Raw genomic sequence first — 13,904 nt, forward strand, 5'->3', positions numbered from 1 at the left:
TTCAATCTCTTCAAGAAAGTCATTCCTCCCTTCAATCTCATATTTCTTCCATCAATCAAAGACTTAGTCATTTAGAACATTCTCAAGCTAGTTCCTTACGTTATCCAAGTGATGATGCATCAGATGAGGAATCCGAGGAAGAAAAAGACGAAGGAAATGATGATAGTGCTGGTGATGATGATGTTGCAACTGTTGTTAATGCTTGATGATCTTTTTATGCTCTATCTGTTGTTTTTTTGTTTTTTTATCTCTTTATATATGTATTCAGTTTGTTTATGTTGTTTTTTTGTTTTTTTATCTCTTTATATATGTATTCAGTTTGTTTATGTTTCGGATTGTATTTCAGTTTGCTTTTTGGTATGTATCTCAAGTTGCCTATGACACTATGTACACCTATGACTTTCTATGAATATCATTTTGTGTGTATGCCTTTGTGTCTACCTTGGACCTTTAATTGCTATTTTTCTCCTTTTTGATTGATATCAAAAGGGAGAGAATGATTGAGCAAAATTAAGATATTTAGCAAAACAATGTTAAATGCAATATTGGCTATATGATATATGATGACATATTGAAATAATTATGATATGAAATAAATAAAACTGAAGTTGATACTATTGAATATATTATACTTGCAAAAAAAATGTTAAAAATATGCTTATTGTAAGGGGGAGCCTTATCAAGGTTCACTCACTTTTGCTCCTTATTTGTCATCATCAAAAGGGGAGGATTGTTGGCCTAACATTACTTACTAATCTTGTTTTGATGATAACAAATAAAAGGTCACTTAACATGTTTTGTTATAAGTAATGAAATTTTAGAAATCAAGTTATTAAGCTAAAGTTCAAATGAATACAAAAGCTGATTGCAAGACTCCATGGAAAAGGAATATGAAAGTTTGAAGATTATAAGAGCATGAATATCAAAGAGGACTTGCTAAAAGTTTAGAGAATTTGAAGTTCAACGTTTAAATAACTCAACAAAGGACAAGCACGAAGACTCCATTCTTAGAAAGTGTTTTAATGTCTTAAGAGAGTCTTTATGTAAGTACTTCATTCAAATGATAATTTGATTGGATTTGAAGCTCATTAGGAATCTCATTGACTTAGAGAACATGTTTTGAAAAATCCCGGAAAATACTTTTCAAAAGTCTTAAATTATTTTGAGGAAAGTAAAAGAGAAAAAAGAATTTGGAAATAAATTTAAAAAATCAGTTTTTGGTCTTTCCAGGCGACTGACAAGGTTTTCCCAATCAACTGACAAATATTTAAATTGATTTTGAAACAACCCGAGAGGACCCAATTGACTGACACGGTTTTTTCAGGCGATTGACAAATATTTGAACTGATTTTAAAACAACCCAAGAGGACTTAGTCGACTTACTCGTGTCTTTCTAGTCGACTGACTCGCTCTGTGTTTGAAAATATCAGTGTTTTAAATGGATCAAGGCGACTGACTCATATTTTCCAGTCCACTGACTCTTCGAGATTTTAATTTTAAACACAACGGGTACTATCCAAATTTTATTTTTAAATTCTAACCATTATGAAAACTTGAGAAACACTTCAAGTCACTTGGGGAACATGAAATACTCTTGATTAATCATCTATAAATACCCTCCCAAGTCTAAAAATTCAAACACACCAAGCAATTACAGAAATCAAGCTTTCTTGCTCTCAAAACTCTCAATACTCTCAAAAGCTCTCTTGTGCAATTACTTTTTGAATTCTCTACTAAGGTTTGTTGGGAATCTCTCACACAATTATGAGCATATACCGAATTCTTTCACTTAAGAAAGAAAGCTCAGGGTGATATACTTCTAAAGGGTTCAAACTCCTTCAATTATTATTTTGAATTGGAGTATATATTAGTTTTGAATTGTTGTACTAATATGCTCTTGTTGAGAGTGCCTTTGTACACCAAAACTTGTTTTGTTTTGTAGATGGTTCAGGTTCTTGAATCGTTGTTGAACCAAGTGTGAGCTATCGTTTGGAGAGGCGTACTCTAGCCTACTGAAGGAGAGGTTGTAAGGTTGCCCCTGCCTGTAAAGGAGTGGTTATAGTGGAATCCTTGGGTGGTTTAGCCTAAGGCGAGGACGTAGGTGGGTATAGCCAAACCTCGTAAAAACTCTTGTCTCACTCTCTTCCTTACTCTCATTAATTTCCTATTTATATTAACTGCGAGGTTGGATTTTAAGTTTTGATCATATACACTATATGGAATGGAAATTAAATAAATCAAGGTTTAATTTGATTTTGGGATTGTAGAAACTGAAAGGGAGTACGTAGGTTGATCAATATAAATGGCGGAAACTTTAAAGGGAGTACGTTGATTGGTTAACGCCCAAGACTAATTAACTGAAAGTTTATTTAAAGTCTGAGTTTTTGGACGACTGTTGAAAGTTTGAATTGTGGTTTATATTAAAAAAACAGGTATACAAATACAGGGCTTCTTATCAGCAAAAAAGTATTCTCAAACTCTACTTTGGTTTACTAAAGTGCTGAAACTTGACAGCATTATTGAATTCTTTCTCTAGTATGGATTGTGTTGTGTTTGTGTTGATTGGATTGTATTGAGTTGCTGAAAAGATTAAACAACTTAGCATATACATTCATAAAGGTTTCACAAAGTTAATTTTCTGTTGTACTTATAATTGTAAAATAACTTTGCTTGTGAGGTTGCTGAACTTAAAATATATTGAAAAAGAATTAATCAAAGAAATTGAAAAGAAATATTAAAATCCCAATTCACCCCCCCTCTTGGGAATATAACTTCCTTTTCATTACCATTTGACCATTACTAGGTTGTGATTACACAAAACCGTCGACGGTTTTCTGGGCTCCCACCAAAACTGTCAACAGTTTGGTCATTACCAAACCAAATTCCTCTTTTCTCTATTTTTTTAATTATTTATATTTTTTGGGTCTCTACATCCTCCCTTCCTTACAAAAATTTTGTCTTCAAAATTTGTCATCTCTCACTTGCACCAATCCTTAAAGAAAAAAAAAATGTCAAAATTTTATTAATTACCCTCACTCATGGCGTAGGAACATCGTGGCTACAATAGGGTCCTGGGAGATTACAATCATTCACATAAAAGAAAACTCTCCCAAAACCATTTATAACCTAAAACAAAAAGACACTAACTACTCTACATTGTACAAGCCAATAAACAAAATCATCTAACTTAACTTTGGGTCCCGCTGAATAGGTATGAATATCTCTAGCACATCTTATCCTCCAATTCCCGTGAAACCTCTTATACTGCGTGGTTGTGCAAGAGTACTTTTACTAATGGAATTCTTTTTGTGCGTAGTTCCTATTCCTTTCGATCCAAAATATGTACTGGCACTTCTTCGTATGTCAGAGTATCTCTAAGCTCTAATGCCTCATAACTGATCATGTGAGAGGGATCTGAGACGTACTTCCTTAACATAGATACGTGGAATATGTCATGAATTCTGAATAGCATCGGTGGTAATGCTAACTTGTAGGCAATTGGACCCACTCTTTCCAATATCTCAAATGGTCCAATAAACCTAGAGCTCAGCTTCCCTTTTTTTTTTCCCAAATCTCATAATTCCTTTCATCGGTGCAACTTTCAAGAACACGTGATCCCCTGCATCAAACTCCAGCTCTCGTCGGCGGGTGTCAGTATAACTTTTATGCCGACTCTAAGCCATCTTGATTCTGTCTCGAATGAGTCTGATCTTCTCTAAAGTTTGTTGAACCATCTTCGGCCCCAAAACCTGCCTTTCACTAGTTTCATCTCATTATAATGAGGATCGACACGTCCGACCATACAATGCTTCATATGGTGTCATCCCAATGCTGGTCTGGTAGCTGTTATCATAAGAAAATTTAATCAATGGCATAAACTGTATCTAACTATCTCCGAAGTCCTGCACACAAGCTCGCAGCATATCCTCCAGTATCTATATAGTCCTTTCTGTCTGCCCATCGGTCTGAGGATGAAATGTTGTATTGAATGTCAATTGAGAACCCATGGCTCTTTACAAACTCCTCCAGAATGAGAATGAAGTTTTCATTCTATACATGTCATATCATGAATTAATAACTGCATCCAATCTCCAAAAAAAATCCCAATTGTTTCGAACTTTCTATTTTTGGAATGGAATATTTACGAAATCTCCATGAATAGGATCAAACCTTATTCCATCCGCGAAACGTCGTTCTTGCCAAGGTTGTATGTCTTTTTTCAGTCTACTCATGTCCAAACCATTATGACCCCTTATAGGTTCTAACCAATGACCACGTAGATCCCAAAAACGCATAGTTTCTCCCCCAAAAATGACTTCTAAACTTGTTGAGGAGATGAAATATAACCAAGATATATCTTTTTGATCGGAGGTTGATACGATCATCAGAAGAAGAATTAGGCCAAAAATTAGGATACATATCGAAGAGAAACAAATGAAACGCTTTCATAAAAATTCTTGTAGAAACGAGAATGAAAATATTTCTTCTTAGAGCGTATTGATTTGGACCCATAAATGGGACCACCCCCCAATAGCATGTTGCCACCAAAAGCAGAATCCTGTATTTCTTCTAAAGAATCTCCTAATTGTCCCAGAGCAACTAGAAGGAGATTTTTTAACCAATAATCACATATCCGATTTGTTGACCTATGGACAAATATGCAAGCATACGTTTCATGCTTGTTTGAGTCATAGCAATGAGATTCCCCACTATAGGGCAAATTAGATATTCATATCTAATATCGAAAACGTAAACCAACTATTCAGATCTTAGATTCAATCGGATTTTAGAATCATTCATTCTTCGTAACATCCACAAGAGTTGGCTTATATATAGTTATTAGATTACATCTACCTAGTTCAACCCCACTTATTGGCATAGATGAGTCATCCTGAACTTGAACCAGAGACCTCGCCCGTGAAGTAAATCATCGCACCTACGGTCCAACCAATTGGGAGAGAATCAATAGATTCCTTTTCGACAGCGATTCATCCTTCCCAAATGCAGCATACAACTCTTTGTTGTACCAAACCAATGTCTCACTTGCATTTATTTAAATACTAACAAGACATTCCGAAATTCTAAGATTATAAAATCCACAAGAACAGTTTAGAAAATTTGAATTTTGGCTACATATGCTTAGGCACTTATTAATGATAAAAGTATATTATTTACAATCCGAAAATGTTATGATTGTCAATTAATTAGTTGATTCTCAATGAAAGATTAACTCCTATTTCTTCTTTCTTTTTCTTTGTTGTAATTTCCTGCCCAATTCTCATTTCCAACCCTATTGACATTTATTAGGACCATTTTGAATCAAAGATTTTGTTTGAGAGGAGGAAATAAAGAAAAATATGAAGAAAATCAATTTTCTATTATATTTTTCTCTCTATATTCAATACTATTAAGATAAAAAATTATTATATTGTAATTAAAAATTAAGAAAAACCTGTTATTAATATTGCATAAAATGAATTTTTTGTTTACTAATTTTGTATAATTTTATTTTTTTTCTTAATAACGAAAAATATAATCTCTCCTATTTTCCTCCCCCCCCCCCCAACTTACCTATTTTTGAAAAATATCTTAAATTTGAATAAAACGTAAAATTAAATTATATTAAAATTTATCCAAATCTACAGAAATTCAAATTTAAAATTCAAAATTTATGATTTTTAGTACTGTAGCACTTGGTGAACATTGGCTCTGAGACATTTTCTCCACCCCTTCTTGTCATAAAAATACAAGATCACCTTGTGTCCTTAAACTGATAACCATCTTTCTAACCTAGCCTCCTCCCCTTAGGAACAAGGGATGGCACAAGAATATTCACTTATTGTCCATCAACTATGCCTTTCAGCCTGATATTAATACCTTATCTTTGAATTTTTTGTATGAATTTGAACAAACTGTAATACAAAATTATATTTAATTTTATCAAAATTTAACCAAATCTAACTTCAAGATTTAAGTTCATACTCTCAAATGAGACGACGTTAATTCATTTTTAAGCCCAAGCTAAATAACACAATCTGTCAAAAAATTATTTCTGTTAACTATCCACTCGTAGACGAATAAGATAAATGACCATTACTTGGCTAAATATTACAAGGCAGCCACTAGCTCCTACCCAAGAAGAACACAGAAAACTAAGGAACTGCTAAACCAAACTTTAAACGGAGAAACACAAAAGAATAGGCTATACACTACAACTCGAGTGGCTCTCAACCGTCTGTTGAACCATACGTTGCCAACTCAATGGTATCCTAAAGCACAACTGACCTTTCCACCTCCATTCTTCAACAGAATGCCCATAATATTTCTGGTACAGATTTCAGGGTAAGCCAGGGATATCAAAACTAGCACCACAGGTCCACAGCCCTTAAATTGCATGTCCTAATGTGCACAAGAATGACAAAATCTCCTGCAACATAGACCTGAAGCTTGATTACTTAGTACTCAATCAGCGACATGGTGTCTTGAATACAATGGGGCTGCTGAAGCCTTAGGAGAGGTTGCTCACATAAGTTGATGAAATCTTCTGTTACTTTTTGGGTGTGCCCTCCGAAATCTCAACTCTGATGGTAGGGTTCAAGGATCGTATCAGCCACTCTTCTAAATTAGCACGGCAAGAAGTTTTAGAATGAAAAAGCATGGTGGTCCATTCCATTACCAATGCCACCTGAGTAAAACTCATTATAATTAAGATATCCCCAGAAACGGGAGAGACCAAACTCCCCATGTTTAGGTGACTTGAGATAACATAGATGCAGCTCTCTGAGATTTTTATTGAATGTTTCCCGTACAGCAAGCACCTGTATGGAACACAATCAGTCAGATTAATAATTGAGTAATTGTTTTGACTTGGCTTACAATTTAATCTAAATAACGTGCCTATTGCCAATACAAATTTGAAGAAACCATCGTGCACATTCATTTTTATTTCAGACAAAAATCACTACATGCCTACCCTGAGAATTGCAATTAAATGACTTGGAAAAGTTTTTCAGCTGCTACTTTGTAAAGATACTTGGCAACGTGAAAAAGGGATTGGCTGTTTCTAATAGTATGATGAGCTTTGGCAACATGTCAAGACTTCATTTTGACACAAGGCCGTGAACATGGGTTTTTAGTTGTCCAAAATAAGAGATGGGTATGATTAATTAATTAATTTAACTACTCTTTCACGGGTATTCTCAAAGTACATCTCTAAGTTTCCAAGAATGAATTTCAAGCTGAATTCTACTTCCAAAAACAATTACCAACACACAAGGCGCTATTAGTGGTATGAAACTATATAATGCAAAATGAGTTGGCTACATCTGCATGCCTCTGTATAAGGGAATGGATTTAACATTACAGTGTATTTTACTTCATCATTAATATTGAAGTTCTATACGCATTTAAAAAAAAAAAAAGTTGAGAATATTTCAACTTTTGCAAGAGGGAATTTTTGTTTCTTTAAGCACACAAATATGCAGATGTTTGTGCCACATATTGAGATTCAGTGGAGTTGTGAGGCTAGAACCAAATCAAAGTGCAACCTGTATGTCAATGATGTAATAATCAAAATTTCCCTTTCTCTTTGAAGGTGTAATAATCCACTTCAACGTAGGAAATGGAAGTTGTGAAGGAATCAACAAAGAAAAATACTGGGAAAATCACCTGGGCAATGTTGATCTGAGAAAGATTACCCAATAAATCTCCTTGATTCATTGCATCCTTCCAAAAAGCTCCAATAAGGCAAGCCCGGAAATCTAGAGCACATTGCAAAATGCTTTCAATAATTCGGGCTATCGATTGCATTTCATCAGAGAGGAAACAACTGCAAAATTTATTATCAATGTCAAGTCACCATCAAATCAAACAGAACAAAATGTATGAAACAGCAAAAGTCCTAGTCCCAAGAATTAAAAATTTTAAAAATGTAAAAAAGACCTTAACTCACATGTCGAGCGCTTCAGTTAGATATGTCGTATGCACCGACTCAAGATCCATCATGTCTTTAACCTACATAACCCAAAAGCAAGTTGAAGATCAACAGAATAAAGAAAGTTCAAAGATAAAACTAATGAAATAAAGAGGAAAATTTTTCATTTTTAGAAATGGGTAAATTAAACCACATCCTCAAGTTTTGCCTCTAATTACAACCAATCTGCTAGTTTCAAAAACTGACAACCAAGTTCTATGATTTTGAAATTAGATATAAGAAAGATAAGTAAAAATTTATTTCGCAAAAATTTGGAGCTTGAAAATAAGCTTAAAGCCTTGTAAAAGCGAAATTATTTTTAACTCGTTCATTACCCATGAGTTTGTAAGGTAGAGGTAAAGCATATTGCTGCTCACAAAAATATTAATGGTGTTCTTGTAATTGTATCCCTTCACTGAATGATCAAGGGCAGTTTGGGATATCTTTTATCACTGAAACCCAACCTGCCACATAAGCATTTCCATAAACTTTTCTTAATGGGCATTAGCAATGTTTTAAAAGGCGAAGGCATAATAGCATGTGTTTTAATCTTAATGAGGAAAGGCATAAGCCTCAAGGCATGAAGCCATGAGCCCTTTGAAAATTTTATTTTTATATAGTAATTTGTAAATAAAGTTACATATATATTGAGAAAGAAAAAGAAATATTGGCAAATCACAATTTTTTTAAAAAAAGAAGGAAATTCAAATTCGATTTCTAAACCACTTGCTGGTCATTCTAAGCACACAATCTTAAATTTATTCATGTAAATCACAAAGCAATAGCCCCAACAATACAGAGTCCAAATTGTTTCTGTGACTATGATCCAAGATGTAATCCTCAATTATTTTGGAAAGGTTTAGATTCTTTAGAGATTAGCCCAGATTAGAACATCCTACAATCTTTTCACGTAAACATCAAACTAAATTTTGATGGGCATAATTTACTAACCAAATCTAACTTAAAATTCAAAAATCCCAATTGCGTAAGCCTCTTCTAAAAACCGCAAACAAATGCACTTTTACACAATTGTGTAAGCATCAATGCATCATACCTTCGTCTTTCATGACTTGGTATTTTAGATAATCTTCAAGGTGTTTTTGGCAAGCCCTGTCTTGACGTGAGCTTCAATAGCGCCTTATCAACATCGGGCATTAGGGATTTGGTCCAATTTATAATACATGAAGCAAAAGTTCAGAAACATTTGCCATAACTCATAACCATGGCCAAGATTTTTGGATGCTACTTCAAGACTAAAAGTCACCTTATTCCATCAAATTTTATGGTAGCTATTAGTCCTTGAAGATTCAGTTTGGTCAATTTTATACTTGTATTTCATATTTGTAAGTAATTAGACCATTCCACCGACTTCCAGTTATTGTTAACTGTCGAAAACCACATGCTGGTCTCGTGACGCATTATATGATTGATGTGTCGCAACATTAATCTTTTTATACACTGTTTCATTCCCTTTTTAAAAAATTTATAAAAGCAGGATAAAATGATACAAAAAAAAAGAGAACAAAAAGTCCTCTAACAAAAGAAAATAGAAAAAAGAAAAAGCACATCATTTTAATAAAGCACTCCAATCTCTGGGAAAAAACTTAAACATCTTCTCAAAACCTAATACGATTACCTCTCACCAAATTTAATTTTGTCAAAGTAAGATAAGAGGATAAACCTGAAAGTACACCTCCAAGGACTTAGAGGAGACCCTTTAATAGCCCAATTAGCATCCCACTCATTATTTTGCAAGCCAGGTTTACATCTTATCACTGACCGCCAAGGAAAATTCACCTCCAAGGGAAACCTCCACAAACATTTAGCCAACAGGGAAGTGCTACTAAGATACCAAATTAACAAGACCCAACCCACTTCTTCCTTACACCTACAAACCACCTCCCACCTAACCTAATGATCTCTCCTCTCCCCAGCACCTGACCAGAGAAAATCCCTCATAACCCCAGTCTATTGAGTATCCCTCCCAGGATCCTAAAAAGATAAACAATACAGCAAAATAATAAAACGGGCGGTCTAAATAAGAGCAATTCTACCACCTAAAGAAAATATTGCTCCTTTCTAACCACCCAACCACTTTGCAACCTTAGACACCACTAGGTCCCAAAAGGCTACCACCAAAAGGAACCCTTGGATGGATCAATGGCCACTTTAAAACACCACACCCAGCTATGGAGGTCATCTCCAAAATCCTCTCAAGACTAACATTAATAAGCACAACACCACTTTTCCCCATATTAATTATAAGACCAGAGACCCAAAATTTTGCAAAATAGCAAGAATGTCAACAAAATGGTCAGCATGGTCGTCTAAGAAAATAATGATATTGCAAACTGCGACTGAGACACTAAAACCTCCTCCGTCCACGAAAATTCATCTCACAACCCCCTATCTAGAGCCAGTCCTATCTATTATTTTACTTATAACATCCACCACGAGGACAAAAGAATGGGCAATAACGGATCCTATTGCCCAACTCCATCAGAAGAAGAGAATCAATTTTTAGGTTACCCATTGATGATCATTTAAAAAAAAGCATTAGATGGGCAAACCCTAATCTAACTTATCCACCTAACTCCAATACCTTTCCTCCTAAGCACCCTATCCAAGAGATCTCAACTAACACTAATAAGCCTTCTCAAAGTCTAATTTAATTTTAAACACAATGCCACTTTTTTTTTTCCTACAACAAACATCCTCCACAACATCATTAGCAATCAGGATAGCATCCAAATCTCCCTCCCTCCTGCAAAAACTTTGTGCAAGATAAATAGTATCACTAAAAAACAGAACTCAACCTATTAGCAAGCACCTCAGCTATGATCTTACACACATTAGATACTAAACTAATAGGCCTAAAATATGGACCTTAATAGACATGTTCTTCTTTGGCCCTAGAGAGATGAAAGTAGAATTCACACACTTCCCCAATCAAACATTACCATGAAGCTCACAAAAAACCTAAATTAAATACCCCCGCCCACCACATCCCAATACTCCCAAGAAAAAGCTTCCTACAACAAAAATCCTCCACAACGTCATTAGCAACCAAGATAGCATCCACAATCTGCCTCCTTTCCACAAAAGAGTTTGTGTAAGAGAGGCAGTATCACTAAAGACAGAATTCAACCTATTAGCAAGTGCCTTGGTGCGATGGCAAGTGCCTCCGCCTCGGTACAGGTGGTCTCGGGTTCGAGACTTGGGATTGGCCTCTCCAAAAATGGGGGTAAGGCTTGCCACCATCCACTTTTCCCAAACCCCACTCAAAGTGGGAGCCTTGTGCACTGGGTACAGCCTTTTTTTTTTAGAAAGCACCTCATTATGATCTTACACATTAGATACTAAAGTAATAGGCCTAAAATATGAAACCTTAGTAGAACTATTCTTCTTCAGCATTAGAGAGATGAAAGTAGAATTCAGACGTCCCCAATTTACCATTACCATGAAGCTCGCTAAAAACCTTCATTAAATCCCCCCACCCAACATATCTCAACACTCCTGGGAAAAAAAAAAATTATATTAAACCCATCAGGCCTACGAGCCTTATCCCTCTCAAGACTAAAGACAAATGGCCAAACATCCTCCTCAAAAGGCCTCTCCAACCATGACATTTGAGTATTCAAAAAAGGACATCACTCCAACCCGTCAATCATAGGTGTTACTAAATCTTCCTCAATAAACAAATTTCATAAAGCAATCAGTGACCTCTTCTTCTATCATCCTATCATCGGTCAAGATTAATGCGTTCCTCAATTCCATTTCTCTCGTATAAGCATGCCTCATTTTCCCATTTGCCCCCTTATGAAAACATTTAGAATTGCAATCCCCTTCCTAGCCCCCTTAAATTTTTTTTTTATCGGCTTCAACCCCAAATTCCTTTAGGAGTACTTTCTAAACTATCCTCAATCTCTCCTCTTCAGAAAGCCCCTCTCCAATTCACTCCTCTTTAAAACACATAGCTTGCTCAAAATGCTCCCATCTAAGAGTTCGTTTGTTTGCACTGATTGTCCACTGAATAGGCCAGTCTCTTAGTGAGCAAGTATTATGTGAACCAGTCATTGTTTGGTAATACTGCTGAATGACTGCAAAAAACCTCTTATTTGCTCTGATTTCTTTTAGTTGCTGATTGATTCTGCACCTCCTCCAAGCACTACTTTGCACTTCCTGCCTTTTTTTCCTTCTCTTCTCTTTTCTGTGACAAACTCATGCACGGTGTGAATGGGAGAACCCAAAGAACTGTTGCTCTGCTCCTCCCAGCAATTGGGATGGAGACTGAAGAACATTTTTCATTTGCTCCACTCAATAAATAGCAATGAACATGGATTTGCTTGCCTCCACGGCAACAGGCGTGATATGTGTCACCCTTCCTGCAACGAGAAATTATCAACAATATTTTATTTGCTTTGGAATTTTTGTTCCCTCCTCCGTGCCCATCAAAGCACGAATTTGGGTATGTGCTGCCACCAACCATGGTATTTCCTGCATCCATGGTGACCCTATATTCTTTCTCCATTCAATAACTTCTTTTACAGATTTTCTACTTTTTTCTGCAAAATTAGTCCATGAATTTTGGATCATTCCGGAATTTTTTTTTCCAGTAATTTGTTCTAAATTTGTTTTGACAACTGTAGGTTTCCATGGGAAATTTTCATTAATTTTTTCTATGATTTTTGGATTATTTTTTCTGCATACTTATTCTATGATTATTTGTTTTTGGTAATATAATTTAAACATCTTGTTTTTTATAATTCTTTTTTTTTTTTGTGATTAGAACTATGAGCTTTTTCTATAATTTTTTATGCGGTGCAGTTTTTATTTAGCTATGAAATTTTATATATATGTATGTGTGTGTGTGTGTGTGTGTGTGTGTGTGTGTGTGTATATAATACTTTTACATTCTTCATATTCAAACTAACTCAGAATTCTTGAAAGGATTAAATTGGTAAAAACATATATATATATATATATATATATAATATTTTTACATTCTTCATATTCAAATTAACTCAGAGTTCTTGAAAGCATTAAATTGGTAAAAACATATACACACACACACACACACATATATATACTTAGATGTCTAAAGAAATTACATATCAAACAACTTCAGTTATTCAATATTCAGTGATTCAACTGAGCACTTAATTCAGTTCACAAATTCAGAACTATATTCAGTATTCAGTAATTGATGCTTAATTTTATCAAACACCCCCTAAGACTAAAAGATCTCCAGACACCTCTATATTCCGCTTTCAGGAAAATAATTGGGTGGAAGAGTCGGCATTTTGCATTTCTTTTCCTTGAATCTATTGCCTCTCCTTGGTGCATAATGACATCATTTCTTCTTTCTTCATTTCACATGGGCAAAGTTTCTCTTAAGAATTCCATTTTCATAGGGCTTTGAGTAATAGGGAGGTGGAGGAGCTTTCTTCTTTGTTGTAGGAGGAATATTGTACTTCCAATAGTGGAGATTATCTGTCCTTGGTTTATATTCTTTGGAGAGGTATTCTTGCTAATCATTTTTTGAGCATTTAATTTGTGTTAATATGTCCTTTCCACTTCATCATATTATTTGGAAGGCAAAAGTTTGATTGTCCTTAATAGAGTTAAAACCAACAGTCTGCTATAGAGTAGGAGGCCTTTGAAGGCATTAGCTCTTCTCTGGGAGGGCGTGGGGGAACGAGTTGTTTGGCATGTTTGGAACAGTTGTGAGGTATTTGGTTCGAATGGAATGCTTTTCTGTTTAATGGAAAGAAGATGACAGGTTCTTTGACCTGGGATAGGATGCATTATTTAGCATCACTTGGTCTATTGTAGCTGCTTGTTATAAAAGGTCATGTTTCTCATATTTAAACTGAGATGGGCAGGCTGTGTTATTTTGATTTAAATAATTTCATTTTTGCTTCTTGTACAC

General features: G+C 35.0%; 1 protein-coding gene across 3 annotated transcripts in view; it reads right to left on the minus strand.

Moving 5' to 3' along the window:
- Window positions 1–5,969: 5,969 nt before the first annotated feature.
- The window catches only part of LOC131149621 (uncharacterized), a 42,906-nt gene continuing 34,971 nt past the window's right edge, over window positions 5,970–13,904 (minus strand). Inside the window, exons 12-14 of one of the 3 annotated variants that reach the window (XM_058100237.1) lie at window positions 7,952–8,013; window positions 7,669–7,828; window positions 5,970–6,818 (exon numbers count right to left, since the gene is read on the minus strand). In XM_058100237.1, the coding sequence (XP_057956220.1) occupies window positions 6,642–6,818; window positions 7,669–7,828; window positions 7,952–8,013 (399 nt within the window). In that variant the 3' untranslated portion in view covers window positions 5,970–6,641. Of the gene's footprint in view, window positions 6,819–7,668; window positions 7,829–7,951; window positions 8,014–8,307; window positions 8,437–13,904 lie in introns of those variants that run through there. The other 2 variants (XR_009135263.1, XR_009135262.1) reach the window with 2 other exon arrangements.

This window comes from Malania oleifera, chromosome 2, assembly GCF_029873635.1.
Source record: "Malania oleifera isolate guangnan ecotype guangnan chromosome 2, ASM2987363v1, whole genome shotgun sequence".
Classification (NCBI taxonomy): domain Eukaryota; kingdom Viridiplantae; phylum Streptophyta; class Magnoliopsida; order Santalales; family Ximeniaceae; genus Malania; species Malania oleifera.